At 42.1% G+C, this 15,923-nt stretch overlaps 1 protein-coding gene across 1 annotated transcript in view; it reads left to right on the top strand.

Moving 5' to 3' along the window:
* thsd7ba (thrombospondin, type I, domain containing 7Ba) overlaps positions 1-15,923 on the top strand; it is a 235,165-nt gene that overhangs the window by 205,518 nt on the left and 13,724 nt on the right. The window contains exons 19-22 of the mRNA XM_080786436.1: positions 1,930-2,077; positions 2,705-2,820; positions 5,593-5,710; positions 10,353-10,498. Coding sequence (XP_080642562.1) covers positions 1,930-2,077; positions 2,705-2,820; positions 5,593-5,710; positions 10,353-10,498 — 528 coding nt within the window. The remainder of the gene's footprint in view (positions 1-1,929; positions 2,078-2,704; positions 2,821-5,592; positions 5,711-10,352; positions 10,499-15,923) is intronic.

Here is a 15,923-nt window from a genome sequence, read left to right as displayed (position 1 = left end):
CCTGTCACTGTGAGGCGGAAACTTTGTATCTCCACATTTCAACATTTTATGTTATTTATTTAATTATCTTTTTTGTAAATGAATGCCCACAGATCTACAAGCTCACGATGTGTCACGATGTGACACGTTGTGAGCTTGTAGATCAGCTTTTTCTACTTTTTTAGAAAGTGTGGATCCATTGGGACACAGGTAATTATTTCTCAATTTCCTGAAAATTGACATGAGTTTTCCGCCCGACAGCAGTAATTAGCTCCATTACAAGCTGTTTTGGTGCTTTTTCCAGCCTGCACACAAACAAAACATTAAACTGTTCTCAGATCAGGCTCGCAAAATTAGTTGCAGTTGAAATTAAATTGGCCCTGGCAAAGGCGTCTTGCATCTGTCTATCTTTGTGTGTGTGTGTGTGTGTGTGTGGGGGGGGGGAGGGGGGGGGGGCTGTTAGCGTGACAATCGTGTTTGATCAACGGGCCTGTTGGAGAAGCAGCTCGTCTCAGTGATGGAGAAGTGCTTCAACTGCTGAGAGAGAGAGAGAGAGAGAGAGAGAGAGATCTCCTATAATGTTTAATTTGTCATACTACATTGTCGCACGAAAGTAGCAAAAAATAATCTACAAGCTCACGATGAATCAATTTCTAATTAATGGAATCTGAAGTTGGACCCCAATGGAAACAAGCCATAGGCTTTCTTGGGTTTTAAATCCTCTTAGCAGACCTTTTATTGAACTGTACTTTCCTGTGCTTTTGCTATATGCCTGTTAAATGCTGTTAAGATGACTGATGAAGGTCTGAACGACCGAAACGTTGCTCAATAAATCTAATTCTGATTTATTGATCCCTTTTTTCTCTACTTCTCCAGACGCACCTGTTGTAGGTGTGCATCAGGACCTTTTTCTTCTATTTAATGGTACTGCAATACAATGTGACATGTTCTTTATTGTGTTATTCACACCACTTCTTCCCGTCCCCGTAGCAAAAATAGTTACACGCTCACAACAAATAACAGAGAAACTGCAGTGACGTGACTATGTGTGACAGCAGTGCAAGTGATGCTGTCTTGCTGTGGTTGCAGCAGTGTGTGAGTGACATTGTCTTGCTGTGGTTGCAGCAGTGTGTGAGTGACGTTGTCTTGCGGTGGTTGCAGCAGTGTGTGAGTGACGTCTTTCTGTGGTTGCAGTAGTGTGTGAGTGACGTTGTCTTGCTGTGGTTGCAGCAGTGTGTGAGTGACACTGTCTTGCTGTGGTTGCAGCAGTGTGTGAGTGATGTTGTCTTGCTGTGGCTGCAGCAGTGTGTGAGTGACGTTGTCTTGCAGTGGTTGCAGCAGTGTGTGAGTGACACTGTCTTGCAGTGGTTGCAGCAGTGTGTGAGTGACACTGTCTTGCTGTGGTTGCAGCAGTGTGTGAGTGACATTGTCTTGCAGTGGTTGCAGCAGTGTGTGAGTGACATTGTCTTGCTGTGGTTGCAGCAGTGTGTGAGTGACATTGTCTTGCAGTGGTTGCAGCAGTGTGTGAGTGACACTGTCTTGCTGTGGTTGCAGCAGTGTGTGAGTGACATTGTCTTGCAGTGGTTGCAGCAGTGTGTGAGTGACATTGTCTTGCAGTGGTTGCAGCAGTGTGTGAGTGACATTGTCTTGCAGTGGTTGCAGCAGTATGTGAGTGACGCTGTCTTGCTGTAGTTGCAGCAGTGTGTGAGTGACGCTGTCTTGCTGTAGTTGCAGCAGTGTGTGAGTGACATTGTCTTGCTGTAGTTGCAGCAGTGTGTGAGTGACGCTGTCTTGCTGTAGTTGCAGCAGTGTGTGAGTGACGCTGTCTTGCTGTAGTTGCAGCAGTGTGTGAGTGACGCTGTCTTGCTGTAGTTGCAGCAGTGTGTGAGTGACGCTGTCTTGCTGTAGTTGCAGCAGTGTGTGAGTGACGTTGTCTTGCTGTGGTTGCAGCAGTGTGATGACCTGGCCGCAGTGAGGAACAGGACAAGACATGTCCTGCGTCTCCCCTCCTCAGAAGATCAGGCCTGTCCAGAGGATGTACAGTCTGAAGCCTGTCTGCTCAACAGCACCTGCTTCACCTACCAGTACCGTCTCTCAGGTTTGTGTGACAGTCTGACTTAAACCCCAGTGCTTGGAGGTATTGAAGTATTGGAGGTCATAATGTCGGGCAGAAACCTCTTACTGTATCTCCGCCCTATACTAATTGGCCATAGTCCAGCGTCAAACAAAAGCATCAAAAGTAGATCTGGTATGATGCTTTTGAATTTGAATTCTGAAAAGTAACTGTTTTGGACATAACCCTAACCCGTTTCCTATAATAAGTTGCTCTGTCAGATTCATGAGTTGAAGTAGGATGTGAGAGTGCTCAAAAAATATTTCAGTATTCAAAAGTACATGCCTTTCAAAGTATACAAATGTACAATTTACAATGTATTGCTGTTTTAAAATGTTGATATTTCCCCTACCAAAGATTTTCCAGAAAAGTAGGTTTTTAGATGTTAGTGGGTTAGTTTTAGAGTTAAAACAATTTGGAAAATAGACGATCGGGAAAACTATGGAAAATTATAAATCTTATATTTTTCGGCTGCTTTTCAGCTAGTATTTTCTCACAAGTATAGTAATGTGTGTGTGTGTGTGTGTGTGTGTGTGTGTGTGTGTGTGTGTGTGTGTGTGTGTGTGTGTGTGCGTGTGCGTGTGCGTGTGCGTGTGCGTGCGCGCGTTTCAGACTGGAGTACATGCCAGCTGAGTGAGAAGGCAGTGTGTGGTCAGGGATCTCGGTCACGCCTTCTGGACTGCGTGCGCAGCGACGGCAAGGTGCTGGAACTGAGTGTGTGCCAACAGGTAAACTCCTCCCTCTGGCCAGCGATTAATCTTTGAGCTGAACAGCTGGAACCCCAGGGAGCGTGGCCTATTCCTGTGGTTCTCAAACATTTTCACAGCAGAAACCTCTTATCTCCGTATTATAATTTGTTGTGTTTTTTTGTAAATGAACGCCCTACTTGATAAACTAAATGATCATACTACAACGTCACACCAAAGCATCAAAAGTAGCAGATCTGCAGGTTGTCGATCTGCTACTTTTGCTACTTTTGAATCCTGAAAAGTAGCAGTTTTGGACATGTCAGGTTTCCACCCGACAGAGACGATATGTACAGTATCTGCAAAGATTTAGCGCCAGGGACCCCCAAAAGAGAAGAATTGTGTTGAAGGTCACAACGCCTCGCAATTGTGACACGTTTGTACACGTTTGAGTTTGTATATTGACTATATTTAGGCTATACGGTTCCCCAGACCCCACTTTGAGATGACTAAATCATATTTCAGCTGAACACACTAAGCATGCAGATGTATCTTGGTTGACATTTAAACCTGAGGCCGATTCTAAAAAACGGTTTTACTCAAAAGAAAAAGGTAAAAATACATATCTAATACTACACAGATGCTACACAGTGAAAGTTATAAAGACTGCAGCATCTGCCTCAAACCAAGACACAAGAGAGGGTATAGGAGTTGGCTCCAGGCCTCGGGGTTTTATTGTTTCACAGGTATTTCAACAGCTTTGAGGACAATCGGGGGTATGGGCCAATACAAATAACGTTTTAATAATATGTCAAACAGTCTATGTCCTCCTTCTAGCTCCCTCGGCGGGTTCGGGGTAGGGGGACCGTCTCTACAGTGGGAGCCCGATAGACAGCTTAGGCTGTGTGATTATTCACAGTTCAGAAAGTTAACGGAAAGAACCTCCTCTCGGGGAGGCAGGTGCTTCAGGCACTAATATTCACTTATCACTCCAGTCGGAGGCAGGTGATTGAGTGGCCTCCTTTGTTCCCTCCTTTCCTTGTCTCTTTGCCTGTGGGCTGTGTTCCTCCTTATTTCCTTAGAGGCGCTCTTTATGAGAAGTCCCGTGCATATGCCTGTTGTGGATGAGAGAGAGATGCATTACAAAGACTACTATTATATAGCAATATGAGAGGACAGAACAGGAGTGAGAGAGCGGCGCTCAGATTTAAAGGTTTCTGGTCGGCATCTCAGCGGTGACAGGTCGGGTTGACGTAAGACATGATTGGGGACATAACGAGCGTCAATAACCGTGCCCAGCAGCGGTTGCCGCTCTCTGCCTCCCTATGTCTGTCTCTCTCTGCTGCGGTGGCTCTTACCTGGCTGGCGGTCCCCCAGTGAGACTCCACAAGACGTATAGGTTAAACAGGGTTAGACATATACATAATACATATATACACATCATTCTGTTTACTTTCTTAGATAGATAGCATGCTGTTTAGACATATGCTAAGTTTGATGTCAACCTGATATCTTGGTGCAGAAACCAACTATATTAAAAAATATTAACTTTTCAGGGTAAAAATATATACATAGTCAGATACTTGAATTGGTCCTTATAGTATCATCACTTTATCCAAGTAAAGTACAGCTCAAGTGGAGTTTAGGAGGTTTTTGACCATTAATGTGGAGATGTTTTTGTTTCGATTAGAATGTCAAAGTCAAGTTAGGAAGTTTAGTCAGAAGCGCTTTTGTAATACTTTTCACTGGTTCAATATTTGTGAAAGCCACACACAGACGTAAAGGGTGGTCAATAGCACGCATTTATTCAAGGAAATTAAAAAAGATAAAAAACTGAGATAGTTGGCTACTGCCAATTGCCCAACAGCAACGATATACTAGTTTGTTAGACTTTGAAGCACTTAATTGTTTTCTTGGCATTCAATTTACAGGACCATTTACCCTGTCGTTTGTTTATACTCCAATCTTGTACTTTCTAAGTAGCTCTGTTTATTAAGTGTGTTTGCTAAATGCCTATTTTGTAAATTAAACTGTGAGGCGACTGTCTTTCAACACTGTCCTCGAATGCACACCCAACGTGAAATCTTTTATTTTAGCTCAACATTATGCAAATGTAGACTACTGCTATTTTTATAGGAATTAATTGGCTATCCCTCTTTCTTTCTCATGAGAAAGGAAGACTCTGCATGATCATGACCAGTGGTGTAAAAAGTACTATTGTTTTACTGCAGTAAAAGTAACTGTAAGTAAGTATCAATACCACAATATAGAAATACTCCATTACATTAAAAGTTCACCATTTACTTTACAAAAGTATTGGTACAAAAGTACCGAAAATGTAAAGTAGTCATTATGCAGAAAGTCCCATTTCAGTTTTCAAATGTATAAAATGTTTTGAAATTTGCAGTTCACCATAGTGTTTTTTTTCTTTAATAATCAAAATCTATAAAATATATATAAAAAAGTATAAAGTTTTTAAATAAAGGTAGTGGAGTAAAAGTACTATATTGCATGCAGTGTAGTAGTAAAGTACAAGTAAAATAAATTCTCCAGTAAAGTAAAAAAATGTACTTAACGAGTAGTTCTCCGGTAGGAGACTTACAGTAATTGAGGAGACTGAATTGAGACTCCGCGGTCTTCAAATTATTGGCATAGGAATGCGACAAAACAAAGACCTCTCCATGAATTCAAGGCTCCATGGGGTGATTAATCGATAAAAAGTCATTTCTGTTGGTTAACTATACTTTTAAATACCTGAGTACTTAGTTACTTATCACCACTGCTCCTAACCTTCACGTTTTGTTTCTTCATCAGTTGGGTGCGGTCAACAATTGGAATCTGTCTGAAGTCTGTGTGGTGGACTGTCCAGTCAGCTGTCTCCTCTCACAGTGGTCACCCTGGGCTGAATGCTCTCATACCTGTGGGAACCAAGGTACAGGACAGAATATCAACTCATTTCACAGTAAAGTTGTTATACAGTTATACAATGTCTTATATATACAGTATGAATCCTCATACGTATGTCCCAAAACTGTTACTTTTTATGGGGTGTCCCTAGTTGGCACCAAATCGTTTCAGATGGGGGTGCGTGGCCAAATACATAATCCTCTCTGTCGGGTGGAACTTATGTCAGTATGTCCAAATCTGTTACTTTTCGGGATTCAAATAAAAAAAATAGCAAAAGTAGAAGATAATAACGGAAACAATACAATAGCTTGTAGAAGTACGCAAATATCGTCAGTAACGATACGTACTGTACCAGTATATAAATACACGCATCTCGATTATTCATTTAATTAAAATTTAATCCACTGAATACTCAATGAGAAAAATGATAGTTTGCCAGCTCTAGTGGGGCATTTAATGCCCTGTGGAGTCAACCCACCCTTACAGTACACAGCCTCCTTCTCAGCTTTCTAGGCTACATCAGTCTTACTTCAAAAGTTTCGAGGGGAGAGCAGCACCCACCCACCCACTTTAATTTTCAAAACAAACAAAACAAGGTCCTGTGCAAATACCCAGCGCCACTGGGAGCACCCATCTGTTGATAGAATGCACGGCCAACCCCCACACGCCTCCCACGCCTCTCATTATTCCACTTAGATGTTGAACTGTGCATGAATACATTTAAAAGCATTACAATATTTAATGTGAGTCTGAAATCCACGTGTCGCATTATCCATGGGAAACAGCCCACTTGTATATCCTTCGATAATCTATATATTCGCAATTACCCCCCGCGTCATTAGAATTCCATGTGAAATTGACAGCTTTTGCTGGCATGAGGCATATTATTGAGAATAATATATTTTTTTCTATACATAAATGATTCAGACCACAATTCAATATTCATCCCCCCCACATACAGTCTACTACACCGCAATTTGTACTTGTGAACCTGTGGCTGCGTCTGACCATAATATACACTAGTTCATATTTTAACCTGAATGCATACATAGTTTTTTAGTTTTTAGTTTTTTTCCTCAAAAGTCTCGGCATGCCATAGTCTCACAGCTTGTTATTCATTAATTAGAATGACTCAACAATATATCTTCGCAACTTCATTAATTTTAATTTGTCATATTGGCATGCCCATCTCCCTCCGCACTCCGTCTGTTCATCACTCCAAAAGGCTTGTCTAATATTATACAAGCTGTTCACTGGGCATTTATATTCTCTCTCTCTCTCTCTCTCACACACTCTCCCTCAGCTGTCCTTCTCTCTAATGCACGTGCTCACGCACCACGTGCATCATTCCGAGACTGCGTCATCTGTCAGGCTGGGCTGAAGGATCCCTGTCGTATCCATGTCAGACGGTTTTCTGAGATGTTTTTTTTCTGTCAGGGTACCACGGAGAGCCTTCTGCTTATCCCGGCTTTCTTTATCCCAGCGATGATGGGGAGTCTAACTGTGTCTGTCTTCTAAAGAAACTCCCCATCCACCCCTGGAGCTTACGGGGAGATGAGCCATCTCCCTGTCCAGCAGGTTATTAGTGCAGTGTAGATAACCACTAACATCTGTCCTAATGGATGGAATGACTGACTGACTGACTGACTGACTGACTGAGAGACAAGTCTTCAGAGTCACGTCGTTTTTTCTTCCACACAAACAGCATGTTGCTGTGGTTGTGCTTTTTGCCAGGTGAAACCTAGCCTACATCCTCTGCTGTTGGCTTTAGCGACCAAGTCATGATTGGCTGCCCCTAATCCAATGGTATACTCTGAAACGCCGCCTAAGCCAATGGGAGTCTGCACTCTGCACCACTCGTTTAGCCAATCGCGTAGTAGCGACCTATAGTCATGATTGGCTGCCTGTATTAGCAACCTGGTCATAATCGGCTGCCTCCTAAGCCCTGCCCTGCGGAAGTCTGCAACCACATTGCATGCAACGCCGCCGCAGCTCGAACCTACTGAAAACAGCTGCTAATGTTATAACGGTTAATAAGGTTGTGACACAGAAACATACACGTTAAAAAGAAAATAATAATAATATCTATGGTGTTTTGGGAGAGTTCTAGCCCAGTGGTTCTCATGCTGGGGGTCAGCAAAATGAAACAGAATAGAACAGCTTATCTTCGTCCGCTACAATAATACTAAAAGACTTATACTCGGCTGAATCTCCTGCTTAAATAACTATCTTCTGATCTTCTGCAAAAAGATTTATTCTGGTCACATTGCAACACAAACTGTTACCAAACAATGTCAATTTGCAAGAGATTTCTGCTTGACAGGTACTATATGAAGAGATAATTTAATGTATTGTAATGTATGTAAATTATACATTGAACAAGCAAACACGTAAATATTAATAAATACATATCTTATCTACAGGCTCACAACGTGTCACAATCCGAAAAAGGTGAACATTTTCACCTGCAGTGACGATGACTGCCAGGTTGAAATAGTTAAAAGATTTCCCAGCTAAGTCCTGCCCTATGCGGGAGCTAACTATCTCCGTAGACAACATCCTGGTAAAGTCTGTGCCGACAGCCAGGAACCTTGGTGTTGTCCTGGACAGTAGTCAGCTCTCGTTCAAAACACACATCACAGCTGTCACTCGATCCTGTAGGTTTACACTCGATAACATACGACGAATTAGACCGTTCCTCACCCAGGAGTCAGCCCAGCTCCTAATCCAGACAACAGTCTTGTCCAAACTTGACTATTGTAACTCCCTCCTTACTGGCCTACCGGCATTAAGCTTGCACAGAATACAAAACTCAGATGCTGGCATTCAAAGCAACCAAAGGCATGGCTCCCCCATATCTCACAAGTATGATCGTAACCTACAAACCCTCCCGCGCACTCAGATCAGCCAACGCAGGGACGCTCCACACTTCCCAAACTCTTCTCCCTTCTGGCTTCAAAACTATGGAATGCACTTCCCATCACAGTCAGAACTGCAGCCTCACTCCCAATCTTCCGCCGTAGTCTGAAAACCCACCTCTTCAGACTCCACCATGGTCCGTAGCACTTGCCCTAGCCTAGCCCCTTAGATAGTACTTTATGTAGACTTAGATAGTATTTTAGATAGCTTGTTACGTAGACAGCACTAGAATTGCATTTTATGTCGTCATAGCACTTTAGTACACATGTATATTGTATAATAAAAAATAAAAATATAGTATAGTAAGTTGACATACTGTAGATACTCCACTGTTACGTTCTTAGTTTATACATGATTCATGATAACTACTTTTTATATATGTGATGTATGCCATGCTTTTGTTTTTGCTTAATGTAAGTCGCTCTGGATCAAGAGCGTCTGCTAAATGCCTAAATTGTAAATTGTAAAAGTTCAAGTCACATTGTCTGCATAATTCTCATAACGATGTCAAATAATGGCCGACATATTGGTCGGGCTCAATTTTCTTTTCTTTCCTTTTTACTGTTGCCCTTTCCTTTCCCTCACTCTAGCTGCTCTGCCTCGATCTTGTTATTAATGACACACTTGAGTGTAGCACTTGGTGTGTGAATCAGTCAGGTGTGCGCATAAATAGCCATGCTGACACAGTTAGACAGATCGGGGTGGTGGTGCTAATTTCTTTCTTGCTGTGAGTGTGACACTTAGCCTTCCTGTCCAGCTTCCACTAAATCAGCACATCGTCACTGTGGGCCAGAAAACTCGTATCTCCATAATATTTCAACTTTCAAGTCTGTCTGTGGGTTTTATAAATAACGAACCAATGGAAAGTATTAACAGGGCTTGTGACAAAATGAACAACCACATTGGATCCATTGGAACACAGTTTTGGACATACAGTACAAGGTTTCCATCCACCCGACAAAATAGAACTTGAAGTTCAAAGCAAAGCGCAAACCTAATTATGCAGCACTGACTGCCCTCAGGTACTATTCCTTTTATATTCAGTATATTTCTTTACTGGTGCTGCAATACAGTGTGACATTTTCTTCATTGTGTTATATTCAAAAAAATAAAAAGCCTCTGCAGCGTACACCTTTTCGGGCCACTAACAATGTTCTTTTCTTCTTACCTCTCCTGCTTTACCTTACCTGGCTCTATCTTATTTATCATGAACGCTACAAATCATGGAGTGCACAAAAAAAATCCACACTTTTCTTTACACTTGTACGCCCGTGGTGTGACTTGGTGATTTTGTTTCTGACAACGATAAACAAGTCTATGGCCTCTGGTTTGACGGTAGTAAAATAGTACACTTGGCCAATAGCTGCCTATCTTACCTTGCACCCAACATGACTAATTTGGTTTGAATCCAACATCCGGTATCACTATTCTATTCTGTGCTGTGCTGTGTTGTGCTGTGCTGTTCCTAAAGGTAGTTCTTCACCGCACCGACGTTGGAAAGCGTCTGTTGCCGAAAATCTGCTGTTGAATGGACTGTGTTTACACTGTTGCGTTGGGCCGAAGGTTGTAGGGAAGCGTTGTTGAAAAAGCCATAGACTTTCACACCTTCCAACTGAGTGATCTCCCCATTTCATTCAACTGCCAGTCTGTAGTAACACAGATTGTGCTGTGTTGTGGGGTTCTGTTTTGTTCCATTTCATTGTGTTCTGTTCTTAACACTGGGTGCATGTTGTGCTGTGTGCCTGCAGGTCACACAGAGCGCAGCAGGCGCATCCTGCAGCAGGCTCACGAGGAGGGCCGTCCATGCCCCAGCCAGCTCACCCAGACCAAACCATGCCCCATACAGCCCTGCTACACCTGGCTGTTAGGAGACTGGTCCCTCTGTGCTGTGGAGGTATGCTCACCATTCTGCTAATATCGTATCATCTGGTGCCACGCATGTTTTTTTAATAGATCTTTTCGTATTTCTTTTTTATTTGGGGGGAAATGAAAGAAATACTGTATATATAATATATATACTAATAAAGAAACAAGGATAAACACCGCCCCTCACGCATTAGAGTTTGAAGTTGTATTGGAAGAATGATGAATGAATATAAAATCTAAATAACGCTTTAACAGATTCAACAGTGTTGTAATAGTAATACTGACTCAAGCAACCTAAAAAACAGTCTTATGAAAGCCTAAGTAGATGTTAAACCCCAGACGTGTTTGAAAGTGAAATATCCCTAGCGCGGGACCTCATGGAACCCCCTCAAGGATCCCTGGACACCACTTTGAGAACCACTGATCTAGCAATAGAATGTGTATAACAGGATGTTGGCCCGGTTGGCCTGCCCTCAGCCCTCCACTTCCTGTGGGGCGCCTATGTTTTCATTCCCACTATCAACAATGTTTATACACATTCTGAATGGCCCTGCTGACAGATTCAGTAGCGTAGCTCGGAATCTGTTCTTGAGAGATTACGGATCTAGAGATTAGTAGTATTGAATCTTCACTGAAGGAATTTATTTTTAATGTTATTTTGACAATAACAGCAGAACTTGTGAAATGTGAAATAAAATAATGTAATTATTATTAACCACTTGACCAATGAGTGTCCCTATTCTTGGCATGTGATAACAGGCAAACCTTCAGTTCTGTGAGGCCCATTAAAACCCGGAAAGCATCTGTGTCACAATCAATTTAACCTAACCATATTTTATACTTTGGCTTTTCATAGTGCGTCACAGTGTGCCATGCTATGAGCTTGTAGATCTGTTATTTTAGAAAAATCATTTACATTTTTAACTAAAATCTTTGCCACAACTCATTGGACAGTGAAGGTCACACAGCAGTCTATTTTAACAAAGCGGGTTGGTCTAAAAAGGTTTGGCGACCACTGCAGCCTCTATCGCGTATGCCAAGTATTCGCCAAACTCAAGAAATCCCGTCAGGATGGCGAGAGATTGAAGGAGGCGTCGCTTTCAGCCTGCCAAGGATTTGTTTGTCTGTTAAAATCAGGACTGAAATGATGAATGTCATCAACGCCCTTCAGTCGTCCAGTCCAACAGTGACACAGAGATGTGATCGGAATTCAGCAACACCAAAAACTGATCTTCCCCGAGTCAAAACTTGGAGTGGACAGTGCTGCAGCCATGGTGGGCGCTACATAATGTTCAAAGCTCAAATTTCCCCCCAGTTTCTCCACTGTCATTGTATTATTCGCCTGAAAGCACTGTGTGGAAAAAAATATGATAGATGTGATGGATATTGCCATGAGGTTTGTGTGTCCAACCAAGCAGTATTAAGTGAACATTTGGATGACAGTGGCTGATGAATTTGACTTTCCTCAGAGACCTGACAAAAATGCCGAATGAACTGAATTTGTAGCTGCAAGGGATGTGGGATAGGCCTACACACACATTGAATTGTGTGTGAATTGTTTTCGTATAGTATCATTGAATGCGTGTATGATTTATGTTTGTGCTGTATTAAAACAAACGGAACGGTGACTGTTCCCTAATAGTCAATTCATTCAAAGTCAAGCTAAAAATGAACTGTTAAATTACCTGCACTGCTCTCCGCACTTGCAGTCAGAACTTGCGTGAAAATATAGCCTGGCATTGCCAGACTGATCATGTACTGACTCTCAAATTCCTCCCGCAGAGCAACTTGTGAGTGAGCCCACGTGATCAGTCTGGCAATGCCAGGCTAGCGTGACAAGGCAGATGGACAGTCAGCACAGCGGGTAGTGAGGCCGCCTGCTAATCACCGGTTCACCCGCTGGTCCGCCCAGTCCAAGTGTCTAAGTGCCCCTGAGCAAGACCCTTAACCCCCAGCTGCCATACTAATGGCACTTGCTCCTAATAGAGGGTGTGTACGTGACATCATCATCATACCCGGAGGTTATGCAGGAATGTCACAAAACAGCCCATACATGCAAACATAAAGTCTGATTGCATTAAAACAACGTTAAACTCACTATGCCACTCACTTTGCCACTCGATGTTAGTTAATATGGGTTGAATGCAGTATGTGCAAATGTACAGTGACAAATCCGTTCTTATTATTTTATTGGCTGGTTTGCTGACTTTGCAACACTTGAGCTTGTGGTGTTATGCATTATTACCGGTAATTACCCATATAGACAAATTATGGATGTGGAGCATAATCAAAGTTATTGCAGGTAATGACTTGTTTGGCATGGGACATCTGTCTCTGATATTGAAATGATGATGACTGCAGTGACAGTGTAACATTGATGTTGTTGAAAGCCATTGCAGACCCCATGGAGTTGGGAGGGTTCTGGAAGCTGCTGGAAAAAGACTATCTGAGCATCTGAAGGAATGAAAGAGGTCCCACACACTGTCTGGAACTTAAATCGACGTTTCATATAGAGGGTATGCACATGCATAAAGTGAATGGCAAATCGATTGGCAAATCGAGTGGCAAATTGAGTGGCAAAGTGAGTTTAACGTCATTTAACGTATTTAATGCAATCATATTGGACTCTGTTTGGATGTATGGGCTGTCAAGGCCAGAAAGTAGTTTTTTGGCACTCAGTAGGAGTTCCCGCGTAACTTCCTGGTTTAATGATGATGTCACGCGCATATATACTCTTTATAACCTGACCCTCATCAGGACAGACTGTCCTGATGCTATTTTCACTAGTTTGGGTTCAGTCAAATCTTTCTTTTGGGTATCGAGCTAAAACATTTGGGAACCACTGAATCTGCTTTACCTAACTGTGATGTTTGGATCAATGTACTGTAGGCCTACCTCTGTCAGTCAGTCTGTTTTCTCACACAAAAGCTTTCAAGTCAAAGTGCCGAACAACAGTGACAGATGACCACCTTGTTGCCTCGTTGAGCATTGCCACCAGCAGCCACCAACCTGACTTTAATGGACTGGCAGTTAGTTCGCGTTGCCAACTCTCACACTGAAGGGCGTGACACCACAGAAGACGGTTTTGTAAACATTTTTTTCTTGCTGCTGCAATAGACACCAACAGATGTGAAATACTGTATGATGTCATGCTGTCTTTCTGCAGGACCTTTTTGGCTTCATTTTATATTGAAGTCCAGTGATACCTACTTTGATTGTCTTTCTCTCTCTCTCTCTCTCTCTCTCTCTCTCTCTCTCTCTCTCTCTCTCTCTCTCTCTCTCTCTCTCTCTCTCTCTCTCTCTCTCTCTCTCTCTCTCTCTCTCTCTCTCTCTCTCTCTCTCTCTCTCTTTTTAGAAAATAACAGTGCAATATATTTATTCTGGGCTGTCACGTTGACTTTTAAACCTCTTGACAACTGAGAAATGGGTCTTCTTTCATGTGCAGCTATGATTTTAACCGCTTTCAACCTAGTGTCCCTATTTTGGTGCAGCAAAAGTAAACAAATAAAATAATGTTGGATGGATGGATGGATGGATGGATAGATGGATAGATAGATAGATTTGCCTTATGCAGTTTCATTATATTGTGTTTTTTAACATAATGTTGAATTCATATTTTTAATCTATCACAATGCTATTGTGTTAGTTTTTAGGTTTAGGGATCGTCATTGGACAAAACAATATGGCATCGGTCAGGCTCTAGTTATACACCAGCTTGAACCCCTCTATTCTTTTGGGGGAACAATTGTCAAAAATAGACTATCCGCTATTTGAAGCCAAACGATTTTGGTTTAAGTCTGTTTTTTACTAAAGAATAGAGGGTTTAAGTGTTTATGAATCATTTTGTTGCAGGTGTTTAGTAGAGCTTCTTTCAGTGACTGTGACAGCTGTCTTTAAAAGGCACACCTTGTAGTGATGGCCTGTCAACTCACCAAGGAGTGCCCAGTTTCTTATCCAAGCCTGAGTAATCTTCAGTCATTTGAATGCTGCGTGCTCTGCCTGCTGCCTTTCTTGGCCAGGTCTCCCTTGAAAAACGAGATTATATCTCAATGTGGCTTTTTCTCCTGATTAAATAAAGGCTAAATGAAAAATCGAATTATGTGGATCTTGGGATCATCCACGGTGTGGCTCTTGGCTTGTGGATCATGGGTCTTACGTATATAGAGACTTCAGTCATTAAAATATGTGGGCTGGGGACCACTGATGTGTAAAAGAAAATGTTATGGTACTATTTTTGAGGGGTGCTCGTATGCTGAGCTTTGTGTGTTTGTGTGTACAACATTTGAGATGATTTGATTGGCTGAGCACGGAATGCCTATGCCCAGCTTTGTGTGTTTGTGTGCACCACATTTGAGATGATTTGATTGGCTGAGCACAGAATGTGATGTATGATGATGTATGACGATAAGAGCGCCCCTCACTTCACACAAGTGTGATTTTTTGAGTTTTCTTTATACTTAAAGTATATTAAATTCCATTAATCCGAGCCGGTTTAAAATAAAATAAAACCCCCTGAAAATGTGCACAGCCCAGCCATCTGACCACTCAACAGGGCAGCTACTACTGGTCTACAGCTATACGACAGCTGACTGTGGCCCAGCATGTCACGACACAGTGTTCATGTCTCCCCATTCTGAGCTTTTGAGCCTTCATGAGCGTCCACTCCTGTACCCGTTTCCACACTGGACTGTATGTACCTCAGCCAATCTCTCAAGAACAGATTCTGAGCTTCCAGAGTTTTTCCTTTCTTTTGCCGATGGGTTCTCAGAGTTGTACCTCAGCTAACATGTCCCTCCCTTCTCTAAGACAGTGGTTCTCAAAGTGGGGTCCCGAGACCCCCAGGGGTCCTCGGGAGGATTGCAGGGGGTGCCCAGTAAAAATTAGGTAATATCTATAGTAAAAAATAGGTAATATGTGTAGCATCACAATCATTTTAACCACTTTATCCATGTATATGTTAGCTATTTAAATTAACAGGTCTGATAGCTCTACTATAGCTTGCCTTGTACATCTGCTATTTTTGCTATTATTTCTTGACAGACTCTAGGTTTGATGTTTACCCTGGTGTCCAAGTTACTAAATATTTATATACAGGTAACTTATATGTCTTTTAAATCACACCCATGTGAAGTGAGGGGTGCTCTAATCATTGTGCATCAGCATGATGTAACATGTCGATTTGCTCAGACATGAAGTAAATTCTCCATACCGAATTGCTCAGATATATACTGTATGACATAAATTCTCCATTCATTGTCAATAGCATTTAATGTTTGTGTTATGACATAATAGCCGATTTGCTCGTCTACATATAACGTAAATTCTCCAATCATTGTCAATGGCTTTTAATAGCTATATATAATAGCTATAGCTGAATATAGGAGGGGCTCAAAAATAGGCTGAATGTTACCTATATATTACCTTTAAGGAGAACCTGAGAGCAATCCTCCTAA

This window comes from Protomyctophum bolini (genome assembly GCF_963924005.1).
Source record: "Protomyctophum bolini genome assembly, chromosome: 16".
NCBI lineage: Eukaryota > Metazoa > Chordata > Actinopteri > Myctophiformes > Myctophidae > Protomyctophum > Protomyctophum bolini.
Note: the sequence above shows the minus strand (reverse complement) of the source record. Positions and strands in the feature narration are given on the sequence as shown.